This window comes from Typopeltis vanoorti, chromosome 13, assembly GCF_054136105.1.
Source record: "Typopeltis vanoorti isolate ZY-2024b chromosome 13, IOZ_Tvanoo_1.0, whole genome shotgun sequence".
NCBI classification, from domain to species: domain Eukaryota; kingdom Metazoa; phylum Arthropoda; class Arachnida; order Uropygi; family Thelyphonidae; genus Typopeltis; species Typopeltis vanoorti.
The window spans coordinates 32,992,699-33,015,928 of record NC_143561.1 but is presented as its reverse complement, the minus strand read 5'-3'; the positions used below and the strand labels follow the sequence as shown (position 1 = coordinate 33,015,928).

General features: G+C 34.3%; 1 protein-coding gene across 2 annotated transcripts in view; it reads left to right on the top strand.

Moving 5' to 3' along the window:
- The window catches only part of LOC150100038 (sorting nexin-13-like), a 480,335-nt gene extending 458,914 nt beyond the window's left edge, over positions 1–21,421 (top strand). Inside the window, exon 25 of one of the 2 annotated variants that reach the window (XM_090402415.1) lies at positions 18,954–21,421. In XM_090402415.1, coding sequence (XP_090258541.1) covers positions 18,954–19,222 — 269 coding nt within the window. In that variant the 3' untranslated portion in view covers positions 19,223–21,421. Of the gene's footprint in view, positions 1–18,901 lie in introns of both variants that reach the window. The other variant, XM_090402416.1, reaches the window with a different exon arrangement.
- Positions 21,422–23,230: the final 1,809 nt, after the last annotated feature.

Here is a 23,230-nt window from a genome sequence, read left to right as displayed (position 1 = left end):
CCCTGAGAGAATGCAGAAAAATATAAATAAAAAAAATAAACATGTCAAGCTGTGTGTCAAAAAGCAACTAACATATGCTTAATGGAGCTTGTGCCATTAAAACATTTATTATACACATGTATTCACAAGAATATAGTAATTATATTACTGCAAATATTTCAACTAGAAATTAGCTGGTTATCATCGATGTATTTGCATAATCACAAGGTGAAGCTACAACAAAGAATGTTAATCCTATTTACAGAGTCATGTGCTGGATGCCACCTAGTGGGTGGTTACAATAAAATAAGATTACAATTAAATCCTAAATGTAAAATTAATTTATTTGAAATTAAATTTAATTACATAATGAAATGGCAGCATTATATTAATTATTTTTAAAAAATTAAAAATAATAATTAAATTAAAAATGGGGAAAGGAGGAATTATTGCTTGCCATTTATGAGAATGAGACTTTCCCAAATCTTGGGAATAGAGAGAGAGTCATTCCGATTTAAATTTGGGTGGTGTAGAAGTACCTCAGCACTTCCTTTAAATAACTACTAAAACCTAAACCTGCACCAGTGTAAAAGGTGAGTATTGGACCACAGGATATCATGGTCAGTATCCACTCCATGCTGAGCAAGGCCAGATTTTTCAGGTTTATTGTTTTTAATATAAGATTGGTGTTCTTGTAGTCGTTTTTAAAAAGACCATCCTGTTTGTTCAAAGTACGAGCAGAGCCATTCACATTGAATGTGGTAAACACCAGGGAAAGAGAGGTGGGGGGGGGGTGCTGTTTATCTTTCATGGATGGTAACCAAAAAGCAGCTAAACAAAAGTTGTGGAGAAAAGTGACAAAATGTTCTGAAGGCAATTGAAAAAACTTTCAAAGCAGAAGAAAGTACTAAAAAAAATCAATGATAAAAGTCACATAAAAAAACTGAAAAATAAGTATATTCTGGCTGTCTGGATAATTTTGCCAAAGGTCATTAAATGAGAAAAACAATGAGATAACAGTTCTAGGAAATATGCAAGAGAAATGCAGTCAGGATTATATATCAAAACCTGAGGTAAAAAAATTGTCATAAACTTGAAATGTGGAAAGGCCACTGGAACTGGTGATTTTCAATTGAAATGCTAGAATATTAGCAGTTTAAAATTCTGGTAATAGGCTTATATGTTGGCTGCTCATAACTACTGTTATTTTTTTTGGAAATAACAATGTATACTAAAATATTAATTATAAAAAAACTTTAATTAATACTTTAGCCTTTTAGCTGTTTATTTTAGTAAAAAAAAATTGAATTATAGCGGGAAGGATTGATGACAAGGGGGCCATCCCTGGAAGTTTCAAAAGGAAAATGTGAGTAAGAGGGTGAGGAGTGGTTTCTTTGCATGGAGGGTGGTTGAACCATGAATGCATTGCCTGATAGAGTGGTGAGAGCGAGAACAGTCAGTGAGTTTAAGGAGTGGTATGATGGACTTTGTGTTTCCTAGGAGGGACCTCCGATGAGCCTTGATAGACTTGTGTTTCCTAGGAAGGACCTCTCGTGATGAGGCTTTTGGCTCCTTGGAAGCCTAAATAATAATAATAATAATGAAATTTCAGCAACATTACATTGCCATCATCAGGGATCACAAAAACAATGATATGTGCATGCAGGCACTAATGCTGGGCAAATAAGCATGCAGAAATCTTACCTAAAACATTCAGTAGGATATTCCTCTGTAATTTTCTCTTTTTATAGATAAAAGTACTTTGAGAGCTCTGTTCTAGTCATCTGAAATTTGCCAGTGTTAGTGCCTGCATGCACATATCATTCCTGTGATCTCTGATGATGGCAATTTAATGTTGCCAAAATATAGAAAAGTATTGATTAAAGTTTTTTTTTATATAATTAATATTTGAGTAGATGTTATTTTTTAAAAAATAATAGATATGGCAGTTTAAAAGTTTTGAAGTGGAAGTCAGTTGAATTTCAGATGACTAGAACAGAGATCTCAGTGTACTTATCTATAAAAAGGAAAATAGAACTGAATGAGAGAATGACAGAGGAATATCCCTACTGAATGTTTTCAGTGAGATTTATGGATGCATATTTGAGAAGAAATTTTAAAAAATGTGAAAGAAAAACCTTGCAGGAGAATAAGGCCAGATAGGATTATCAGGATCAGATTTTTACATTATGACAAATAAATTAGAAATCATAGGAATATAATAGGATCCTTACTTCAATTGTGTAGATCTGAAAAAAGCATATGACAAGATGCCAAGAGAAAAGTTTTTCATACACTACAATTATAAAATAGTGGAAAATTATACCGAGCAATACATAGCATTTTAAGTTATAAGTCAGCAGTTAGAATTGAAGGAAGTATAGGAAGGCAGTTTTGCTGTAAAATCAGGTGTAAAACAAAGTCATACACTATCTCACTCTTATTCATCATGGATCACATTATGAAAGAAAGTGTCATTAAATCAGATATCAAACTTAGTTCTTTATTTTATGCAGTTGATGTTATATATATCAAACTAAATAACTGCTATAACAAATTTGGCATGAAGATCAGCATTAAAAAGACCAGAACTGTGAAAATAGATAAGAATATGGAAAACGTTACTGATTTTTAGTGAAGATTCTATAGTCCAAGTAAAATTTTTTAGTAAAGATGCAAATAAAATCTGAAAACAGACAAGAGTAAGCAAGCTGGTAAGATGTGGAGTCATTTGAATAAATTTGTATGGAATAGAGGGAGAAATTAGCCAAAACTCTAAACTAGTAGTATAGAAGACAGTCCTCAAATCCATTTTAATTTACGGATATGAGACTTGGGTTAGAAATAAAAACTGACTTGATCAAAGATGAGATGAGACCACTGTAATGAGAGTTCTGAGAAAAATTAGAGAGGTGAACAGATGGCATAAGTGGCAGAATCATATAAAAAATGAAGATACTAGGAAAGAATTTGGTATTGTTAATCTTCAAGAATATGTTAGCAGAGCTAATCCTAGGTGGTAGGGTCACTTAAACAGAATAGAAGAGAAAAAGTTAGCAAAATTGGTTGATGTCTTGTTGACAAGAAAAAAAAAATCCAGAGGAAAACAAATACAGAGTGGCCCATAAGTCACAAAGGGAAACATTTAATAACTAAGAGAGCCCAATATAGAAAGTATAAATTCAGAATGCTCCTTGGAGGAAATTATCACTAAACAGAAGTTGATACTTTGGACATATTATGTGAGCAGATGCATCATTTGAAAAGGTGGTTGTGTTGGGGAAGATTAACGACATGAGAAGGAGAGGAAGACCGCAAAAGAGTTGGATGGACAACATAAAAGAACTTACCAACTTGAATTCACAGTTGCTGAAAGAAAGGATAAGAGGCCAAGTGAGCCTTTGTTCACAAGATCATCAAGGGTCAAAATTGACTAGATGGCACATAACAACACCAGTCATTGAGAATATATAACCAGTATTTGATGAAGTATCCTTTGGATGTTGTTTGTTCCTCAGGCATTTCTTTTCCCATAGATCAATACTTGCTTTCATCTATGTTCTAGCTATATGCTACCATACTAGGGAGATGATTATGAGAAAGGTAGTTTCCCATTGCCTTCCTTGCCATAGTATATTTTATAGCCGTGTGTGTTCATGGGACAGTTTGCCTGTTTTGAAGGATGAAAAACCCCAGTTATCAGGAGGAAAAAAAACTTCACCTCCGTATGAGACTGGTTAACTCACCTTTAGTCGAAAGAGACCAGATTAAGGTTCCTCACATCACTGGTGGGAATCGAACCGAGGTCTTTCTGACCAAAGGACTTCATCTGTACTGACTGAGCTACGGAAGCTCCTATCCTATTCCCCCTCATCTCTGTATTGTCTAGCATGATAAGAATACAAGTCGGAATGGTCATGATTTCTGTACCTTGTTTGATTAATTGAAATATTGTTTTCATCCTTCCGATCCAAACATTTGGTACACTTCTTAGATAATCCTTGTTTCTCCAAGAATAAAAGCCTTTCATTGATATCTCCATCTTTTTTGTTTATACTAAAGCTCAAAATCTTTGCAAGCTAATAATTATCAGATGTAATGTGATGGTAGATAGGGTTCCACATTCCTCCATTCTTTCACCTACTCTGTTCCTTCCATATATCACTAATCTTCTCCACTTGACTGCAAATGCAATCCATAGTTACTCTAATGGCAGTACATGGTACTCCTTACTCTCTCACTTCATAAACTTTACACTATAGAAATCAACAGAACCTCCAGAATATCAATTGTAACACACCTACAATTGTAAATGCTAATTTACTACTACTACTACTATTATTACGGGCAACTCCAGGGAGTCATTGGACTCATCGAGGGAGGCCCCAAATCATATTCATCACAACTATTTGACATTCATACAGTATCTATCATACCTCGCCTTAAACTCATTCACTGTCACAGCATCCACCACAGACTCAGGGAGCGCATTCCACTCATTCACTACTCTAAAAGTAAAGAACCCAGCTCTAACACCTTTACTAACCACACTTTTGCACAGTTTCCATGGATGTCCCCTAGTCCTCCCACAACCGGCCCTGTACTCAAAAATATCTTCTGAATTAATTTTATAGAAACCCTTCAGTAATTTGAATGTCTCAATCATATCTCCCCTCCTCCGCCTATCAACCAATTTTTGCAACCCACAAATCCTCAACCTGTTCTCATACGGTTCATTCCACAGACCTGCTATCATCTTGGTCACTCGCCTCTGGATCCTCTCCACCTCCTCCCCATCAAGAAGAAACCTAGGTGACCAAATCTGAGCACAGTAGTCTAGATGGGGTCTTATCAAGGCTCGATACAGAGGAACAATAACCTGCTTGTCTCTGCTTGTCATCGCATTCTTCAGCAACCAAGTGATTTGATGAGCTGTTTTGGTCACTTTTGCAATGTGTCCCCTAAATTTCAATTCCTTATCTACCAACACTCCTAAATCTCGTGCCTCATCATTTACTCCTACAATTGTAAATGCTAATTCAGTAAAACTGAATCCTGTTTTAAAAAATAAATAAAAAATTTCTTTCGGTCTAACTTTTTGTAATACCCACTTTCCTGGCCAAGAAATCTTTCTTGCCATAAGACCACTAAGTGGCAGGTGTATGCAAGAATCCTCCGGGTTCAGATAAGTTGTTTTTTGGCAAATTAATTGTTGATTTTATGTGATTGTGTGTAAAAACTGCTGTAGAAGTTGTGTGTTTGTAGTGTGTGTGTGCACTTATTTTGTATGTAAAGTCTTAAGTGCTAGGAGAAATTCTTCTTAGAGGCTTAATGGAATAAAACAGTACTACGAAAGGATTAAAATAATATTTAATTCTGTCAATATTTCATCTCAGTTCCTGAGACATTGTCAGGGAGTACAATTATGAGACTTGTCACACACACAAAGGCAACACAAAACTAAGTGAAACACATAGATGAAAGACCAGAGTCCTAACTAGGTGGGGCAGCCCCTGAGGGTACCTGTTGGTGGCTTAGGATGCAAACTGGAATCCTGAATTATCAGTATTTCCCATATTTTGGGAGGTTTAATGCAACCATATTTATTCAAATTAGCATGATTTCTAAGAGCAGCTGTAGATCTAAAAACACCTTATCTTCTAAATTTACTGCAATGGGTCGTTTTCCAACTGATTCTATAAGATATTCAAAGCATGGTCTGCAAGGCCTGATTAACCATAGTTATGACTGCAGATCTATTTTTTATGTTCTTTCATGTGGATATTGGCTGTTCTTCTGTTCTTCCTGTTTGTCCATAGTAGGTCAACTTGCAAGAACAGGGAACGCTATATACACTCCAGGAATTGAGAGAGGAGGGATCTGTCTTTAGTGGATTGGATAAAAGGTAGCTAGGTTCAAGTGTGGCTTGAAACCATACAGAAGTTGTAATTCTTTAAGATTCTGGCTATATTTTCTGAGGTGCCTCAGACATAGGGTATGATGATGATGGTATTACTAAAATCTTTCTGAAGAGAAGTTTGAAGGTTGGGGAAGGATTGATTTTTTTTTGATACTGTGGGAACTGTAGCCACCATTAGATAAGAAGGCGCAGTATATATGATTAAGTTCTGTTGCAAGAAAAGACTCATTGGATCAAAGGTTATAGCTCCTATTGGTCAGTGTTTTAATGATATCATATTGTTGTGGGGGGGGAGAGAAATGGGGAAGTTTGTAAAGTGCTAAGTGGGTGTCTTGTATACTAAAAAGGGCAGGTGTGTTACCGAGGTGTCTAGAAAGGCTAAACTATTATTAGTTTCCTATTCCATAGTAAACCGGATTCTAGGGTGAAGACTATTGAGGTGAGAGATGAAAGTCTAGTGTGTCTGGGCTGCAAGACCATATAGAGAACATATCATCCACATATCTTAACCAGATAGAAGATTTGAGTGGGGCCGAGTCAAGAGCTTGTTTTTCAAAATATTCCATAAAAAATTGGCAAGGGAGAGTGAGTGGTGATAGCCCATAAAGGTACCCTCTATCTGTTCATAAATTTTGTTCTTCCAAACGAAATATTTGCAGTGGATATCAGAAGAAACGAGATCTGTAATGTCAGAAGAAAAAACGTTTTTTATAAGTGATAAGGTGTCATTTAAGGGATTGTTGGTGAACATTGAAGTGTCAAAAGTTTTAAAATAGGTAGAGTTTTGCTAATTTATAGCATGGGGAATCTGTAGCATCTACTAAGATCTTAGGGGGGAATTGGATTTGTGGATTTTTTGGTAATCCATATATCTGGGAGTGAGGAGAGAAAGACAAGAATTTAAAGAGTATGAGATTTTGTGGAATCGTAATCTAAAGGTCTCTAGTAGTCTCTGAACATCATTCTCAGAGACTGTTGTATTCACTGGCATTAAGAATAATAGTAGTGCTCCCCCCCTTATCATCTCTGGTGATGAGTATATTACTATCTTTGTATAGCTGCTTGAGGACATTGAGTTGGCAAGGTGATAGATTTCTTTTAGGAAGTGAAGATCCAGACTGAATGTTGGTGATGTCAAGCCAATGTTAGCTATTTCTGGAGCTAAGTTACGGATAACACATTTGATGTTGAACATTATGTCTGGTGTCGGGCTTGCTTTGGAGCAACAGCAACAAAATTATGGCCAAGATTTTGGATGCTGACAACAGTTTCATTAAGTCATTTTGATGACACATTAACTACTGTATGAAGAGGTTGAACTAGAGGCATGGGTTTAGAATCCAAAAGCCTATTGTACTTTTTGATGTGCTTATTTTTTATTTGTAAGAATTCTTTCTGAGCAGAGGTTTCTGAAATATCAAAGAGAATGGCACAGAGTTTGGTGTTCAGAATAGTTGAGAGCTCTGAATGCACTGAGCTGATGGCTGTGTTGGTAGCAGTGAGGATGGTGTGCATAGTAATGATTTGTTTCTGCAGAAGAGCAAAACTGTCATGCTTATTGATGTGGAGGGCCTTTTTAGATTTGAACTTTACTTTAAATTTGAAGCAGCTGGATAATATTTTTGTATCCCAACATCTTTTAAGAAATACCAGTTGGTACAATACAGATATTTTGGCTAGTATTCCCTTAAATGACACCTTATCACTTATAAAATAAACTTTTTCTCCTGATATCATAGATCTCTTTCCCTCTGCTATCCATTGCAGATATTTCTCTTAGAAGCACAGAATTTATAAATAGATAGTGGATACCTCTGTTCTTTCCTCTCAAACCTTCTATCTGGTTAAGATATGTGGATGATGTGTTCTCTGTATAGCCTAACAGCCCAGACACACTAGACTCTTTCCTCTCTTCCCTCAATAAATCAGCCAACATCTGCATGGAATAACATAAAAAAATACATCTGCAGTCATGACTATGGCCAATCAGGCCTTGCAGACCGTGCTTTAGATATCATTAATGGAATCGATTGGAAAAAGACCATCAGGCTCCATCACAGTAAATTTAGAAGAGAAAGTATTTTTAGAACCTGCAGCTGCTCTCAGAAATCAGCTTAATTGAATATAAATATGGTTGCATTAAGCCTCCCAAAATATGGGAAAGACTAATAATTCAAGATCTCCATTGAGATCTTGAATTATTAGAGCTTGCATCCTAGACCACCAAGAGGTGCCCATAGAGGTTGCCCCACCTAGTTAGGACTTTAGTCTTTCATCCATGTGTTATACTTAGCTTTGTGTGTGTGTGTGTGTGTGTGTGTGTGTGTGTGTGTGTGTGTTTGTGTTTGTGTGTTTTACAAGTGTCGTATTATACTCCCTGATTATGTCTCAGTGACTGAGACAAAATATTGAAAAAATTAAATATTATTTTTAGTTCTTTCTCAGTGCTGTTTTACTCTATAAGCTTCTAACATGAGTCTGCACTTATTTTTGATGTGAAGTGTGCTATATGTATTCATTAGATTGTCAGTAAGCTGTGGATTTTTAAGGTGGATGGAAGACAGCATGTGTGAAATGTAATATGAATATAGAGTTAATAGACAGTGATGTATCTGTGACTAAGTGTGATAGTAGCAAGAATGTAATGAGAAGAATGAGTGATCTGATAGCAGAGAGAGAGAGACCATGAAAGAACAGCAAATGTCTAAGAAAGTTATGAAAAAGCATGTGTGTTTTGTGGTGAAAGAAACACTCGTTGGACTGTTTCTTTCACCAAACAGATGATGGAGGTATGAATGACTTAAGCGATACAAGCATTGCAAAAATAGGAAATGTATAAATGTGGTGAATGACACAGTAGAGTAAGTGAGACAGAGAAAGATGCAAAAGAATGAGGAATGGCAGAAGTATGAATGAAGAAGCCAGTATGAAAAATATGAATATAAGTGAGAATATTAGAAAAGAATTGGTAAGGTTGAGGAATAAACTGAGGCATGTTCAGAGTAAGATAGGATATTTAGAGAAGAGATTGGTAGTTGGAGGTGTAAGAATGAAGATGCCAGTGGCATCAAAGGTGAATGATGGAAAGAGTGTAGTACTGTATTGGACTCTATGGCAAAAGATGTGAAAATGGAGCAGGTATCAAAGGTATGTCTGAGAGGAGCAACAATAAGAAGAGTGGCTGAGGAGAGGAAATGCAGAGGAGTTGACTATGCTGGAAGAAATGATTTTTGCAAGGAAATGTGAATGAGGTAGCATGGGATTTGCAAGTGTTGCTAGAGACAGTGAAGTGGAATAGTGCAAGAGGGAGAAAGCAGTGATCATGAATGGCATGATAGCTAGAATGTGCAGGAAAAGAGGACATAAGTGGATGTATTGGATGAATGTGAAGGTGAGAGGTGTTTGCTGCATATAGTCTGCATTTGATTGAGAACAGTAGTGTGAAGCTGGGTAGATTGCTGATTAGAGAAGGAAAGTGTTTAGCAAGTCAAGGAAACAAAAATTGGACAGCAGGGCTATGAGTATAAGATACCAGAATTGGTGGGAGATAATGGACAAAGAAAGACAGGAATATATGGGTGGAAAACAGCAGTCAAAAGACTTGCGTGATTGGGTAAGGAATTGGGGGGGGGGATCAGGAGGAAGTTACTGTGCTTATACACGAATGTAGGGAGTATTTGGGAAAAGGGTACCGAGTTTGTGGCCTTGATCCAGTTTGTCAGTCAACAAATTATTAGTGTTAGTGCTACGTGGTTAATAAAGGATGACATATTCACCCGAATAGAATGTGATGGTTATAGTATTTTTTGAAAAGGCAGAAAAGATAAAATAGAAGCTGAGCTATTACTGATGATTTCAGAAGAGTTGTCCTACTCAGTGTGGAACTTGAAGAAAGCAATAATGATGATAGCATTGAGCCCATTTGGTGTGATGTTCAGGTTAGAACAAATTGTAAATATTTATTTGGATGATTACCACAGGCCTGGGAATGCAGTGGGGGATATTCAGAAATGTTCAGACAAATGAAACTGATGAGCAACATGAAGGTTGTAATAATGGGTGATGTTAACTATGGCAGCATTGACTGGAAGCAGGAAATATCATGTGCAAGGCGATCAAATTCCTTGAGGTACTTAAGGTAAACTATCTTATGCAGCATGTACTTGAAGTAACACATGGGACTGTAGTGTTAGACTTAATAATATCATCTCATACAGTGATAATAGAGAATGTTCCCACAATGCCACCAATTGGGGAGATTGATCATGTGGTTTTGACATGGGAAGTGACTAGGAAAGTACATGGCTCACAGAACAAGAGAGACTTGTGCAATTACAGGGCAGGAGGCTATGATAAATTAAGGAAACAGACTGGTATGTGCAGTGGCTTAATCAGTTAAAGGGGAGAGAAATCAGCATTGCAACTTATTGGTGTTACAGATTGTATTCTAAAATTCAGAGGATAAATAAAGTAGTAGTAAAATGGATGAATTGTGAAATTATGCAGGAGCTTCTGAGAAAGAGGAGGACATTATGAAGGAAATGTACAGAACAAGGTAACCCTCAGCAGTATGAGAAGTATAATAAAAGAAAGAGAAATCAGAATATGAAAAGAGGTTGGTAGAAGCAGTAAAGCAAAACCCTAGAGAATTCTACAGTTATGTTGCTAGTAGAAGAAAGAGTGAATAAAGAAAACTGACTTTAGTTGCTGGAGGTGCAACTAAGAGAGCAATTAGGCCAATTAATGAACCTTTCACACAGGTGTTTTGCTACACAGTTTGTTACTTCTATCTTCCAGCAAATATTCACTGTTGTAGTGAGTCAGTTGTACTAACCCAGCAAACCTGGTGGATTTCATTAAATTACATGAAATTGAAATGTTACCAAAACACAAACAAGTAGAAAGGCTTATGTGTTGGTAGTACATGTTAGTTTATTTTAACGATATTGATTACAACAGAGTGATAACAAAATAACTGATATTTATTAACTTATTAGCTGATATTTTGCTGGTATTCATATTTGGCTGTATTCATAGCTAGATTTTCCAAGTGTTCTATGTAGAAATTGGCTAAAGCGGGAGCCCATTGCTGTTCCATCTAGTTTGTATATCTTCCCTTTCCATGCAAAATAACCTGCATGTACTGAAAATTTAAATAATTCAAATATATCTGGGAAGAAATGTGACTTTAGTAAATCAAGGGTTTCAATTAATGGTATATTGGTAAATAATGAAGTAATGTCTGAACTTTTTAAGATAGTTTTCTAATATATTTTTTAGGTGAACAGAAATTTTAACAAAGGAGGGAGAATTATTTGTGTTTGGGGGGGGAAGCTATTAATTTAGCTAAATGTTTAGCAAGTTTGTATGTGGGACTGTTTATACCAGTGGTGTTCAACCTTTTTTACTACGTGAGCTACTTTTCTATAAAAAGTTATTCGGCGATCTACTCTCTTGTATAGATCACGTTCCCCCAACCTGATATCTGATTATGCACAAATAAACAACTAAAAATAAACACAACTAAAAACTTTATTTGTGTATTTAAAAATTTATTTATCACTTTTAATTATTTTAATACAACAAATAATTTAATACAACAAAAAAAAATATATATATATATTGGAATAAAATATTTCTCTATTTTGGAAAACTAAAGTTAGAAAAAACAACAGATTGATTACAAACTCACAAGTTACAGGAAATGCTGGTTGATTAAAAAAAAAAAAAAAAGTTAATGTGAAATTTGGCATTGTTTGGACCTTGCAATATTTTCATAGTCAAGTTGATATGAAGAAGTGGCCAATCGCAGACAATCATCCAAATGATCATTTGTAATGTGGTTTCTTAATTGATTTTTTATGACAGTCATATTTGAAAAAGCAGATTCTGACAAGTATGTCGATCTGAAACACGACAGAATTTTTCACGCAATATCAGTTAATATTGGGAATTTTTCATGTGCATACTTCCAAATGACTTCATTGTTTATTGATTTTAAACGTAAACTATTCTGAATGTTTATTATTTCAAGTTCTACTTCAGCTTGGTTTATATCAAACAGCTCACTAATTTTATTTGAAATTTCTGTGATGTTCAAGTTTTCTTGAAATGGATTATTGATAAAAGATACAATCATTTCAGTTTTATTAAAATCTTTAAATCTTGAATTTATTTCTTCCTCAACTAATTCTATTTCATGAGTAAATTCTTTTAAATCATAGCGAAGCATTTCTTGATTTTGTTCAAAAAATTTTAATAAATATGGGAGATGTCTAAATTACCGTCATTTATATTTTTCTTTAATAAAAGTAAGTATTGTTGGAAAGTTTTTATTAAACTTAACATGTCAATTAAATTTTTATCTCTACCTTGTAACTCTAAATTTAAATTGCTTAATTTTGTACAGAAATCTACTAAAAATGATAAATGTAACAACCATCTTTTATCACTCAATTGTGGATAAATATCTCCTTTTTCATCAAGAAAATTTTTATATCGTTAATTAATACAAGAAATCTTTCTAAAAATTGACTTCTGCTGAGCCAGCGAACATTATTGTACAACAGAAGTTCCCTATCATCATCTGCCTGTAATTTAAATAACCTCCGTTGCAGGGCTTTTCCTCGAACAGAATTTACAATTTTAAATGTAATATCCAAAACATCTTTTGTGTTTAATCTTTTACTACACAGTACTTTTTGGTGAATAATAGAATGGTATGTTAAAAAATCTGGATATTTGTCATCATTTTTACATAATGAAATGAAGCCTGATTTATTACCTATCATTGCAGGAGCACCATCAGTAGTAATAGACACAAGTTTAAAAAACGGAAGTTTGTGTTGTTTCACAAATTCATCAAATGCCGAAAAAATGTCTTCTCCTCTAGTCTTTCCCAATAATGGTATAATTTTCAAAAGTTCTTCTTTACTTGAATAATCTTGAAATACCATTAACTGAGCAATATCAGTGAAGTCGTTTGATTCATCAAATTGTAATTAAAACACAACACACTGGTGAATGTCTGACATTAACCTGGCCTGGAAACTTTTCTCCGGCAATTTGAAACCTTGTCTGCGGCTTAGAAGTAGTCTCTCTCTAGCGACGTCTCGAACCGAGAAGCTCCTTTCTGGAAGCGGGAAACTCCTCTCTCAAGCAACATGGATCTGGGCAGTCTTTCTGACGGCGACTCTGGAACCGGGACCCCCTCCCCCCCCCTTCTGCTTGCTTCAGTCCCTTTTTATTAGGCCTCCTCTGAGACCTCGCATGAAGTTTGGCAACCCCCAAAGAATCGGTCTTTCATCTTAAGTTTCAAGTTCGGCACGCCTTTTGTTCTCCTCCACTTTCTTTTGATTGTAAGTTGCCAGCCATCGGAAAGTTGTCTGAACTCTTTCTGACTGACTTCGGAGATATTTACACTTAGAGTCTGCAAACCTTTCTCATACATACAAGTTTCATTAACAATCTTTCTAATGCCGCCATGTACAGCTTTGGCGACAAAAACATTGCCTTTGTTTTTAACACTCTAACATATTCTTATTAAAGCAGTATATACAGTTAGCTTCAAAAGAGTTATTTACAAAAACATCTAATACAAACTATACCGAGACAAACAAATTTTTTTTTTTACAATATTCACATGGGAGACTTAACCTAAGTAAAAAATCGATGTAATGTGCGTTGGAATATTTAATATTTAAGCTACAATCGAGTTTTTACACTTTGCTTATAATCGTATTCATTCGGCTCGCTGTTTGACTTCCACTGATCCAAAAATTCATTTACCCGGACTTATAAGAAAATTACTGATTTGACAATTTTAATGAAAAATAAACAAACAATAGCAATACACTTAAAGCGATTCTTGTAGAGAGGCTTATACGCTGGTTAGACATGATAACTAATAATTAAGGAATTGACAGCGTAGACTAGAAATATAAATTAAATAAACTTTAATATATACTTTCCGATATTTCGGCAAATGTCACGTTGCCATCTTCTTGGGAACTTAATACAAAGACAAGTGCACACAAGTACTACATAACAGCAAATGAGAACAGAAGCTAGGAAGCTACCGTTGTCCTAAAGTCCTGATGGTGCCCCTTGGCGGGCTATATTGGTAGTTCTTGGCCTTTGGGCTGAAGTTCTTCTGATAAATGTTTCCCAAATTTGGGGCAGTCTCATGCATCCAAATTTGTTGAGATTTGGCATATTCCTAAGGGCTGAGGCTGATTCCATGAATAGTCTTTCATATTTGAACTTGCTGCGGTGTACTACTGTGGCTTTCTTCCATCTTATTCTGTGGCGAGTATCCAGAGCGTGGTTTGCAAGCCCAGAGTGGCTGTACTGGTGAATCGGAGGTGAATCCTTGTGTTCTGAGATTCTGATATTTGCTGTCCTGCCTGTCCTGCCATTTATTATCCTACTTTGACCAAACAGGCAGGACAGCAAATATCAGAATCTCAGAACACAAGGATTACATTCGATTTCACCAGTACAGCCACTCTGGGCTTGCAGACCACGCTCTGGATACTCGCCACAGAATAAGATGGAAGAAAGCCACAGTAATACACTGCAGCAAGTTCAAATATGAAAGACTATTCATGGAATCAGCCTCAGCCCTTAGGAACATGCCAAACCTCAACAAATTTGGATGCATGAGACTGCCCGAAATTTGGGAAACATTTATCAGAAGAACTTCAGTCCAAAGGCCAAGAACTACCAATATAGCTTGCCAGGGGGCAGGCTATATTGGTATCAGGACTTTAGGAAAATGGTAGCTTCCTAGCTTCTGTTCTCATTTGCTGTTATGTAGTACTTGCGTGCACTTGTCTTTGTATTAAGTTCCCAAGAAGATGGCAGTGTGACGTTTGCCGAAATATCGGAAAGTATATATTAAAGTTTATTTAATTTATATTTCTAGTCTATGCTGTCAATTCATTAATTATTAGTTAACACTTAAAGTGAATTAGAAATAATACAAAATAATGATAAATAAAATATTACGTTTTCAGTTTTAATTAAATTTGTAAGTAAGGAGGAATACACAAGAGATCGACCGGTCGATTGAAGTCAACGGGTTGAACACCCCTGGTTTATACTATCCACAATAGGGCATAGCAATGTACCTTGTTTGTGAATTTTAGGTGCTCCATTTTTCTGGGAGTTTTCACATGAAAAGGCTTCAGTTTGTTGTTTCTTTCGGCCAGGAAGTGATTTATAATTTGTAAAGTTTATTCTTTTGAGAATTAGTAGGATTATGATGTGTGATTTGGTATGTATAATGATCTTGTAAAAGTATGTACATTTTGTTTTCATATTCAGCTAAATTCATCACCACAACTGCTACAGTATATTTTTTAAACTAATCCCACTGTTATACCAAATTGTTGTAGTTGTTTCGTGTACTGTGACAAACTGTTCTTGTGCTCTGAAGATGCTGGATATCAGTATCTTCAGAGCTGGATATATACCATCATCCAGCTCAACACTGTGGTATCCTAAAAACATTAATTCACAGAGCTAGAGCTATCTGTTTGAATGACAATGCTCTTACCACCGAACTCATTTGTTTCACACTTTCTTAACCAATTTCTTAACTACAGCAAAACTGTTACCATCCCATACATTCAAGGCACATCTGAAAAGATATCTAGAGTGCTTAATAAATATTAGCTATGCACCATATGTCAAATTGGCAACTCTCATCCATTCACTAAAGGACGAACTCTCTTCTTTATCACATTCAGGAGTTTATGATGTGACCTGTCTTACTTTTGTTTTTGGAATCAACAGCAGCTCTGAAACATACTCCAAACCTCAACAAGTATGGCTGTATAAATTTACCAAAAATCTGGGAGACAGTCATTTCAAGATCTAATTAATACTTGTTTTCTCTCTTTTTCCAACATAGATGGCACCAATTAGGATTTTAGTTCCTTGTGTTGTTGTTGTTTTTTTAAACTAGTGCCACTGTTTTACCAAATTGTTGTTTCATGTACTGCGAAAAACTATTCTTGTGCTCTGAGGATGCTTGATATAATATCAGCTAATAAATTAATAAATATGAATTATTTTCTTATCATTGTGTGTTGTAATCAATACCATTAAAATAAACTAATGTTAGATTGTACTTTGGGGTGTTAATATTACTTAATTCTGAATGTGTCTAATAACTACTTTCTCTGTGGTCAGGGATTGTAAGGTTTCCCCTGGGTAATAAACCCTAACAAATTTATATTTATACTGTGCCAGTTAGAGTTATTATACCTTGATATGTTCGGGGACTCTCAAAATTGTTTCAGTCGTGGCCCATTCTCTTTCTAATTTTTCTCATCTTTCTTTCCCCTTTATCACGGTTTGTGGTTTAGTGAGTGGCAAATGTCGGTCTCAAACACAAATTTAATACCAGGATTTCAAATGACAAAACATAAAGTTTTGTTTTACACTAATAAAATTACATTAAACATAAAATAATCAATTCTCCTGATATCTTAATTAGACTAAACCACATTCAAACAATATCACATGAAAATCTCACAAATTAACACATTTATCATTCCCTAAGAAAGGCATGCTTGGGCAATTAATACAAATTTATCTAGACAAAATCTCAGGGAAAAGAGCTAAGGTAGCATTTGTATACTAGATTGAGCAAGAATCACTTGACATGGCTCTTCGGACTACTAGTCCAATGTTCCTAAAGCTACTCTAACAAAAAATTAGTTTCAGTTTTCCTTTTAGCGACACTTCTTAACGTGTTTTCCTTCAGCGTTCTCACTTAACTTTAGAAAGGACAAAATTGCCTTACCATTTCTGACTGCTCACTGTTTCACTGAATCACCATGTGCGAGTCACGTGTGCATCCTGGTTGGATCCTTGTTCACACTGCAGATTCCTTCCTGTCTCATGGATTCACGTGCACTGAAATTTCGCCGTTAGCTGGGAACATCTGAGGTGCTTGTCTGGGATTTCTGGATCCTTCAAGGGGAAATATCACGGTTCGGGTTTCACTTAGACCCGAGCTTTCCCTTTCTAGTCGGAGATCATCCTCACTTCCTACCTCCTTTTCTTTCCCTGTTTTCTCACCTCGTGTCCCTCACTCCTTCTCTCCCACCTTTTTTCTCCCTTTTTTTTTTTTTTCGATCATTCACCTTTTTCTTCCAAAGAGCTTGCATTCACGGTCGCATCAAATTGCTTCATTGTGAACCCATGAGAGAGCTCCTCTCAGAGAATTAGCTAATCCTTGCTTGTAAGGTTCCAATATGGGCTTGTCAAGGTCATGCCCTTTAGGCTCTTAGTCATCACGTTTTCTTTGTTTGCCGTAGCTTACACACACTATTCCTTTATTTCGATTTATATACATTATTTTCCTTCATTAAAATTACACATATTAAAATATTTCACAATCTTTCCCTTTCAATAAGTAAATGGATATATACACTTAATAATTAGATACACACTCAATACACAATTATATGATACACTTTACACTCAATATACAATTATATGTTATATCAATTTCTTTCCAATACAATTTTGACCAGCAGCAGTACAGGTATTTTCTCTGGTTTAAAGCTCCTTTCATTGTTAGATCACGAATGAGTGTCTGTCTAGTAAAGGCAGGCCTCATTCACGATCTAACACTAACATACCAAAACACAAGCAATAACACATCCATTTATAGTTCAACTACTAACCCACTGAATCTGCTGCCATGTATTAAATAGCATAAAACTGAAACACTACCAATGATATATTATTTACACTGATTCACTGTGTTCTCAAGGTGCACTAAGATGGCTGGTATACCACCCCACATAAAGTGCTTTCTCAGATCCAACATTTGTTCATTCAGTGTAGGTGGCTCCAACTGAACATTCACTTATGTTGGATCCCAAGTCATGTTGGGATCAAGGGAAAGGCTGCAGACACTGTAGCTAGGTCACGTCATCTCCCATAAGATACCATCATCTGTCTGATCCCTATACTAATTACAGGCAGATCATAAGTCAAAAATTAATATCCCTGTGGTAAACATCATGAAATAGAAACAAATACCAGATTAATCTTGTAATTAAAATTGTGGCAGTCCTCTGCATAGAGATCATAGAAAGGAAGTGTCTTGCTCAGTTCTATGCAGGTCATACTCATCTCACACATTCCTTCCTATTGAGAGGTGATATGTCTTTCTGTGAATATTGTTCATCAGTTTAACTGTTCATTACACTTATTTTACTTCCCTCATTTCATAGTCATTATATTTGTTGTGCCTGAGCTTTATATACTCAGCCAGATTTTATTAGACTCTTCAAATATATCTGTTGTTTCCTTTTAAAATTTGATAACAAACTAACTTATATAATCTTGTTTAAAATTTATCAATTTGCAGTTATTTCTGTATGTTTTTATTGGTATATATTTACATTTTTGTATATAGATTTTAGTTATACAACTTATTTTTTGTTGTCTTAAATATTAATTTGGTGCATTATAGCCATAGTACCTGATGCATTATAAAACATCAACAACTAAATCTGCTACTCACACTCATTTCATTCCATCTACTTCTGTCTGAAAAATCCTTCCCCATGAGATGTTTGACAAAGACTACAAGCTGCAGTTCTTCAAAAAGAACACTAGGAAATTTCTTTTTTTCTTAACTCCTGCCCACAAACAATATCAGTTTGTCACAGGTTCTACAACCTGTCATGTGTTGGAGTGATATTAAAAATAATAGTAATGCTGATATATTATAGGTTGAATAACTCAAGTATGGGAATTATCATTTTTAAAAAAAATGGCATTGTCATCACCAGTTGATTCCAAACTAGATTCCAAGCAAATTATATATAATACTATACTTTTTCAATTTCTGAAACTTTAATAAAAAATATATAAAAAAATGGATATTTATCCTTCATTTTAATTTGCAAAATCAAAATTAATACATATATACATCAGATAAATATTTATTTTACATTTTTTTTTCCCCCATAGAACTTTTATAGAAAGATACCGAAAAATCTAATGATGGCCTTTATTTTTACAGATGAATTGAAACATGTTATTGGAAGTGAGACAACTAGGAAAGGAGTTTTGTGCGTGTTCGAAATGTTTCAGCATAGTGAATTGAATCGGCGTCTTTTATATGTTCTTTTAGAGGGCATCTTAGAAACTTTATTTCCTAATAACAATCTTCCTCAGATCTTCCGAAAATTGCATTCGAAGTCTCCTCACACCAAAGCCACATCATCATCATTGTCAAAATGGCCTAAAGAAACCTCAAGTAATCATCAAAAATTTGAACAGAAAAGGTGACAGCACAGAAAGTTGACCAAATTCAAATTAATTTCGTAACAATCTTTGTCACCAGTAGTGTATTATATACAACTTCTTAAGCTATGTTGTATAGAAAAAAGTATCATTAGCTCTGATATGACAATGTGCTCCTTACTGGTGCTGAAATCATTGGCTATTGCTAACTTACATAATAGCCAAGTGTGTTCATGATTTGTATAGAAAACTGATATAGGACACTGTATACATCAGACCAAGCTCATCTGAGATTTATGTACAGTATTGTTATTTTTTGTGTTTGTTTGTATAAAAGACTACTTTGTCCCATTTTTCCTAGAAGAAACCAAATGCATTCTTTAAACCTGAATAGGGGGTTTCCAGGTGTGTTCAAAAAGAAAAAAAACCTTAATTTCTCTGTACAGTGATCTTAAAAATTATTCTTGATCAACTTGTGTAAAGTATTTTGAACTTGTGATTGTCTGCAATTGCAAAACACTTGGTGCCATTTATGATATAATGAAGTTTATCCATTTTACTGGGAATCTGACATAATATACTTCAGTTTTTTTGGACAGAAGAAAAAATAAATCGTTGTGATTTAAATGGTGACTTTGAATATGAATACTGCAGGAAAGTATGCATATCAGAATTGAATAGTTGATTTAATTGTTTGCTGTCATATTTTTGCTGCTAAACATTTTAGCAGAGATGCTTGTTTATCTGGTTTTACAGACTAAGTTTCTTTAACCCTAAATAAAAATAAAATACATGACAAAAATATGTGAGAAATATCATGTATAGATAAAATGCAGTATTTGCAGAGTTCATTTTGCTGTCATATAAATATATTTCACAATATTCTACACCAAAGAAAAGCAATTCCCAAACATGAATAAAAGATGCTATATTTATTTTTTTTTTATTTGTTTGTCAGTTACTAAATACTATTACTAAATTAATTAGGACACCTTTCATGCTGAATGCATAAAAATGGAAAGTACATTTCATGTATACCATTGCCATTTATGCAAAAGTTTTTACTGTAATTTATAATGGTCTAGAGAATGGTTAACATAAAAGAGTAAGATATGTTTCTAAGAATGCTAATAAATTTTAATTATTAAATATCATTTCTGTTATTTACTAAGTTTAGATTAACTGATTATCAGTAATAATTTGTTTTCATGTTAATTTTGCAATATTGTCTTTATTAATGTGTTGCAATATATTGCTGTTTCTATTTTTTTTTCACAATTATACTTCATAATTTTATTTAGGATTTTTGATATACTGAAAAAAAAAAAAGGAAAATCTATTCTTGTAAAACATTTCATAATGCATTCACCCATTTAAATTTAGCTGGCAGACTTAAATTTTAACCTATAACTTTTAATGAAAAAAAAAAAAGATTTTTCAACATTTCTCTTTTTAAACTTCCTTCAGACATTTTTTGCATAAAAATAAAATTATGTACATGAAAAGTTTTATATTTGTGCAGTGAATAATCATGAGTGCATTGTTCTGAACTGAAAAGCAAAAAAAAGATTAATATTTTAGCCTAATAAAAATATTCATTATATATGATATAAGTATTCTTATCTAACATACTTGTGATTCAGCCAAAAACATTTGTTGTTCTCTTTATTTTCATCCTTAATATGAAAACAAGCTTAGTCCATTAAGTAAAAACATTTATAATAGGCTATTGTTTAACACACTTATTTTAACCACCATTATAAATCTTAATGATAAAAATACTTAACAATCATTCTGTACCAAAATCCATTAGTCAAAAGAAATTAAGTACTACTATTTTTTTTTTAAATAAATCATCTACCTAAATACTATGCATGATAACTCATTCTTCTCAAACTATAAATCTGTTTCATACCAGATGCAAACAAATTGTTAAAAAAAGTGTTAAAAAATTATTGCTGTTAATGTGACTTAAAATCAGTTGTATATATATGATTCTGTACCTGTATAAACATTATATAGATATTAACTTGCAGTATGAAAATGTAAATTTCTAAGAAAAACAGTTTTAAAAAAACCTGTTAAATTAAGTGAAACCTATAAAATGAATTAGTCATCTTGTTGTTCAGTGCAAATGAGAACAGCTAATTTCTTATGTATTGCATGTAATGCATTTTTAATGATAAACAGTACATAAAAATTTCTGAACTTATGATATACTTGAGTATATATATACACACAGTATGTATATAAATACCAGCTCATAAAATGTTTCCAGCCAGATATTCAATTTATTGTCTTAAATATAGGGAAGCTAAATGCTCACTTTAAAATTGCAGTGCAATGAAACTTTGAATTCAGTATCTGATAAAGTTGAAAACAGGTTCAAAATACTTAAGAATATGTGGCTAGAGTATTTTTATACAATTTATATCATCTTTATGGGATTTAAAAGTTTCAATTTCTTCACAATTTGGAAAACAACTGAAAAATATCCGTTGGTCGATTGGTAGAGCCTCTGCTACTAATGGCTCAGTTAAGTAAGTTCGAGCAAGGTTAGTAGTTGGAAGGGGACCAATCGTTCAATGCTGTTGGCACACTCCCTCGATGAGTCTTTGGACTCCCTGGAGGTGTCAAATAATAATAATAATTTATAATACAGCCAAGTAACATTCCTGTTTCAATATTCCTATTTCTTTTGGAAAGAGTAGTAAAGAATAGAGAAGAAAGTAAAATCTAGTTCTGAAGAAACTAACAATCCTTCAACTCTGAAGAATTGACAGGGAACCTTAAACAACGTAAATGTTTTTTCAGGACTTTAACAATTTATTCACAATTGGAAAAACAATTGAAAATTATCCACATTCTAAATTTAGTGAAAAGTAGTTGTGAATTTTATAACCTGAAGAAATGTCTACAAAGCAAGCAGCTCCTCTCTTCTCTTCATTTTAGTCCACTTGATCTAAATATTTCCATCTTAAGCAACATAAGAAACAACTGGATTATAAATTTGATTGGAAATAGCTTAATAATGCAACTTATAGAAGCATCTGCAGAGGAAGCAACCTACAACCCCCCCCCCCTTCATCATAATCCATTTGGATGAAGCATAGAGCATAAGTAAGTTTTATGCTAAAAATCAAAATTATTTGAATGGTATGACTTGTTTAAACTAAACATATTTGGTCATTTATATAATTCAAATACAAACTCATTTATTAATTACTGACCATTAACGAAAAACAAAACTACATTAGAGCCTACTAGTTTTGCCAGCAAACTGTCTGGCTTTTTTCAAGGCGTTTACGGAGACATAAAAACTAGTAAATGCAAATGGAAAGGAACATAAAAAACGTTGTAAACCAACTAGTAGCTAAGGTTACACGTTCGCGTGACAGAGAGGACTTATTGTTCTTATTCATTATCACGCATGCATGTTTGTTGTAGACATGTAATGTGATTACTGGCTAGCTGTAGTTCAGATTGATTTAGAGAGAGGATCAAGTTTTTCCATGAACTGTTTAGGATTGCACCCTGATTTCTGTTGAGGTTTCCACCGGTTATTAACACTATTGTGGCTTCCTTGAATAAACGATGTCTGGAGTCGTCATCCAGATATGGCATAGAGCTGTTTTGCCACTCTATCGTGTGGTTAGATGTACAGAAATGATGTGCTAAGTTGGAAGAGATACTTCTGTTGTGGTTTACATCACCAACATGGTCTTGCCTACATCGGACAAACTTCATGGAGTTTAGAAATCAGACAAAAAGAACATGTTGGTAATGTAAACCACAACAGAAGTATCTCTTCCGGCTTAGCACATCATTTCTGTACATCTAACCACACGATAAAGTGGCAAAACAGCTCCATGCCATATCTGGATGACGACTACAGACATCGTTTATTCAAGGAAGCTACAATAGTGTTAATAACCGGTGGAAACCTCAACATAAATCAGGGTGCAATCCTAAACAGTTCGTGGAAAAACTTGATCCTCTCTCTAAATCAATCTGAACTACAGCTAGCTGTAAACGTGTAACGTGATTACACGT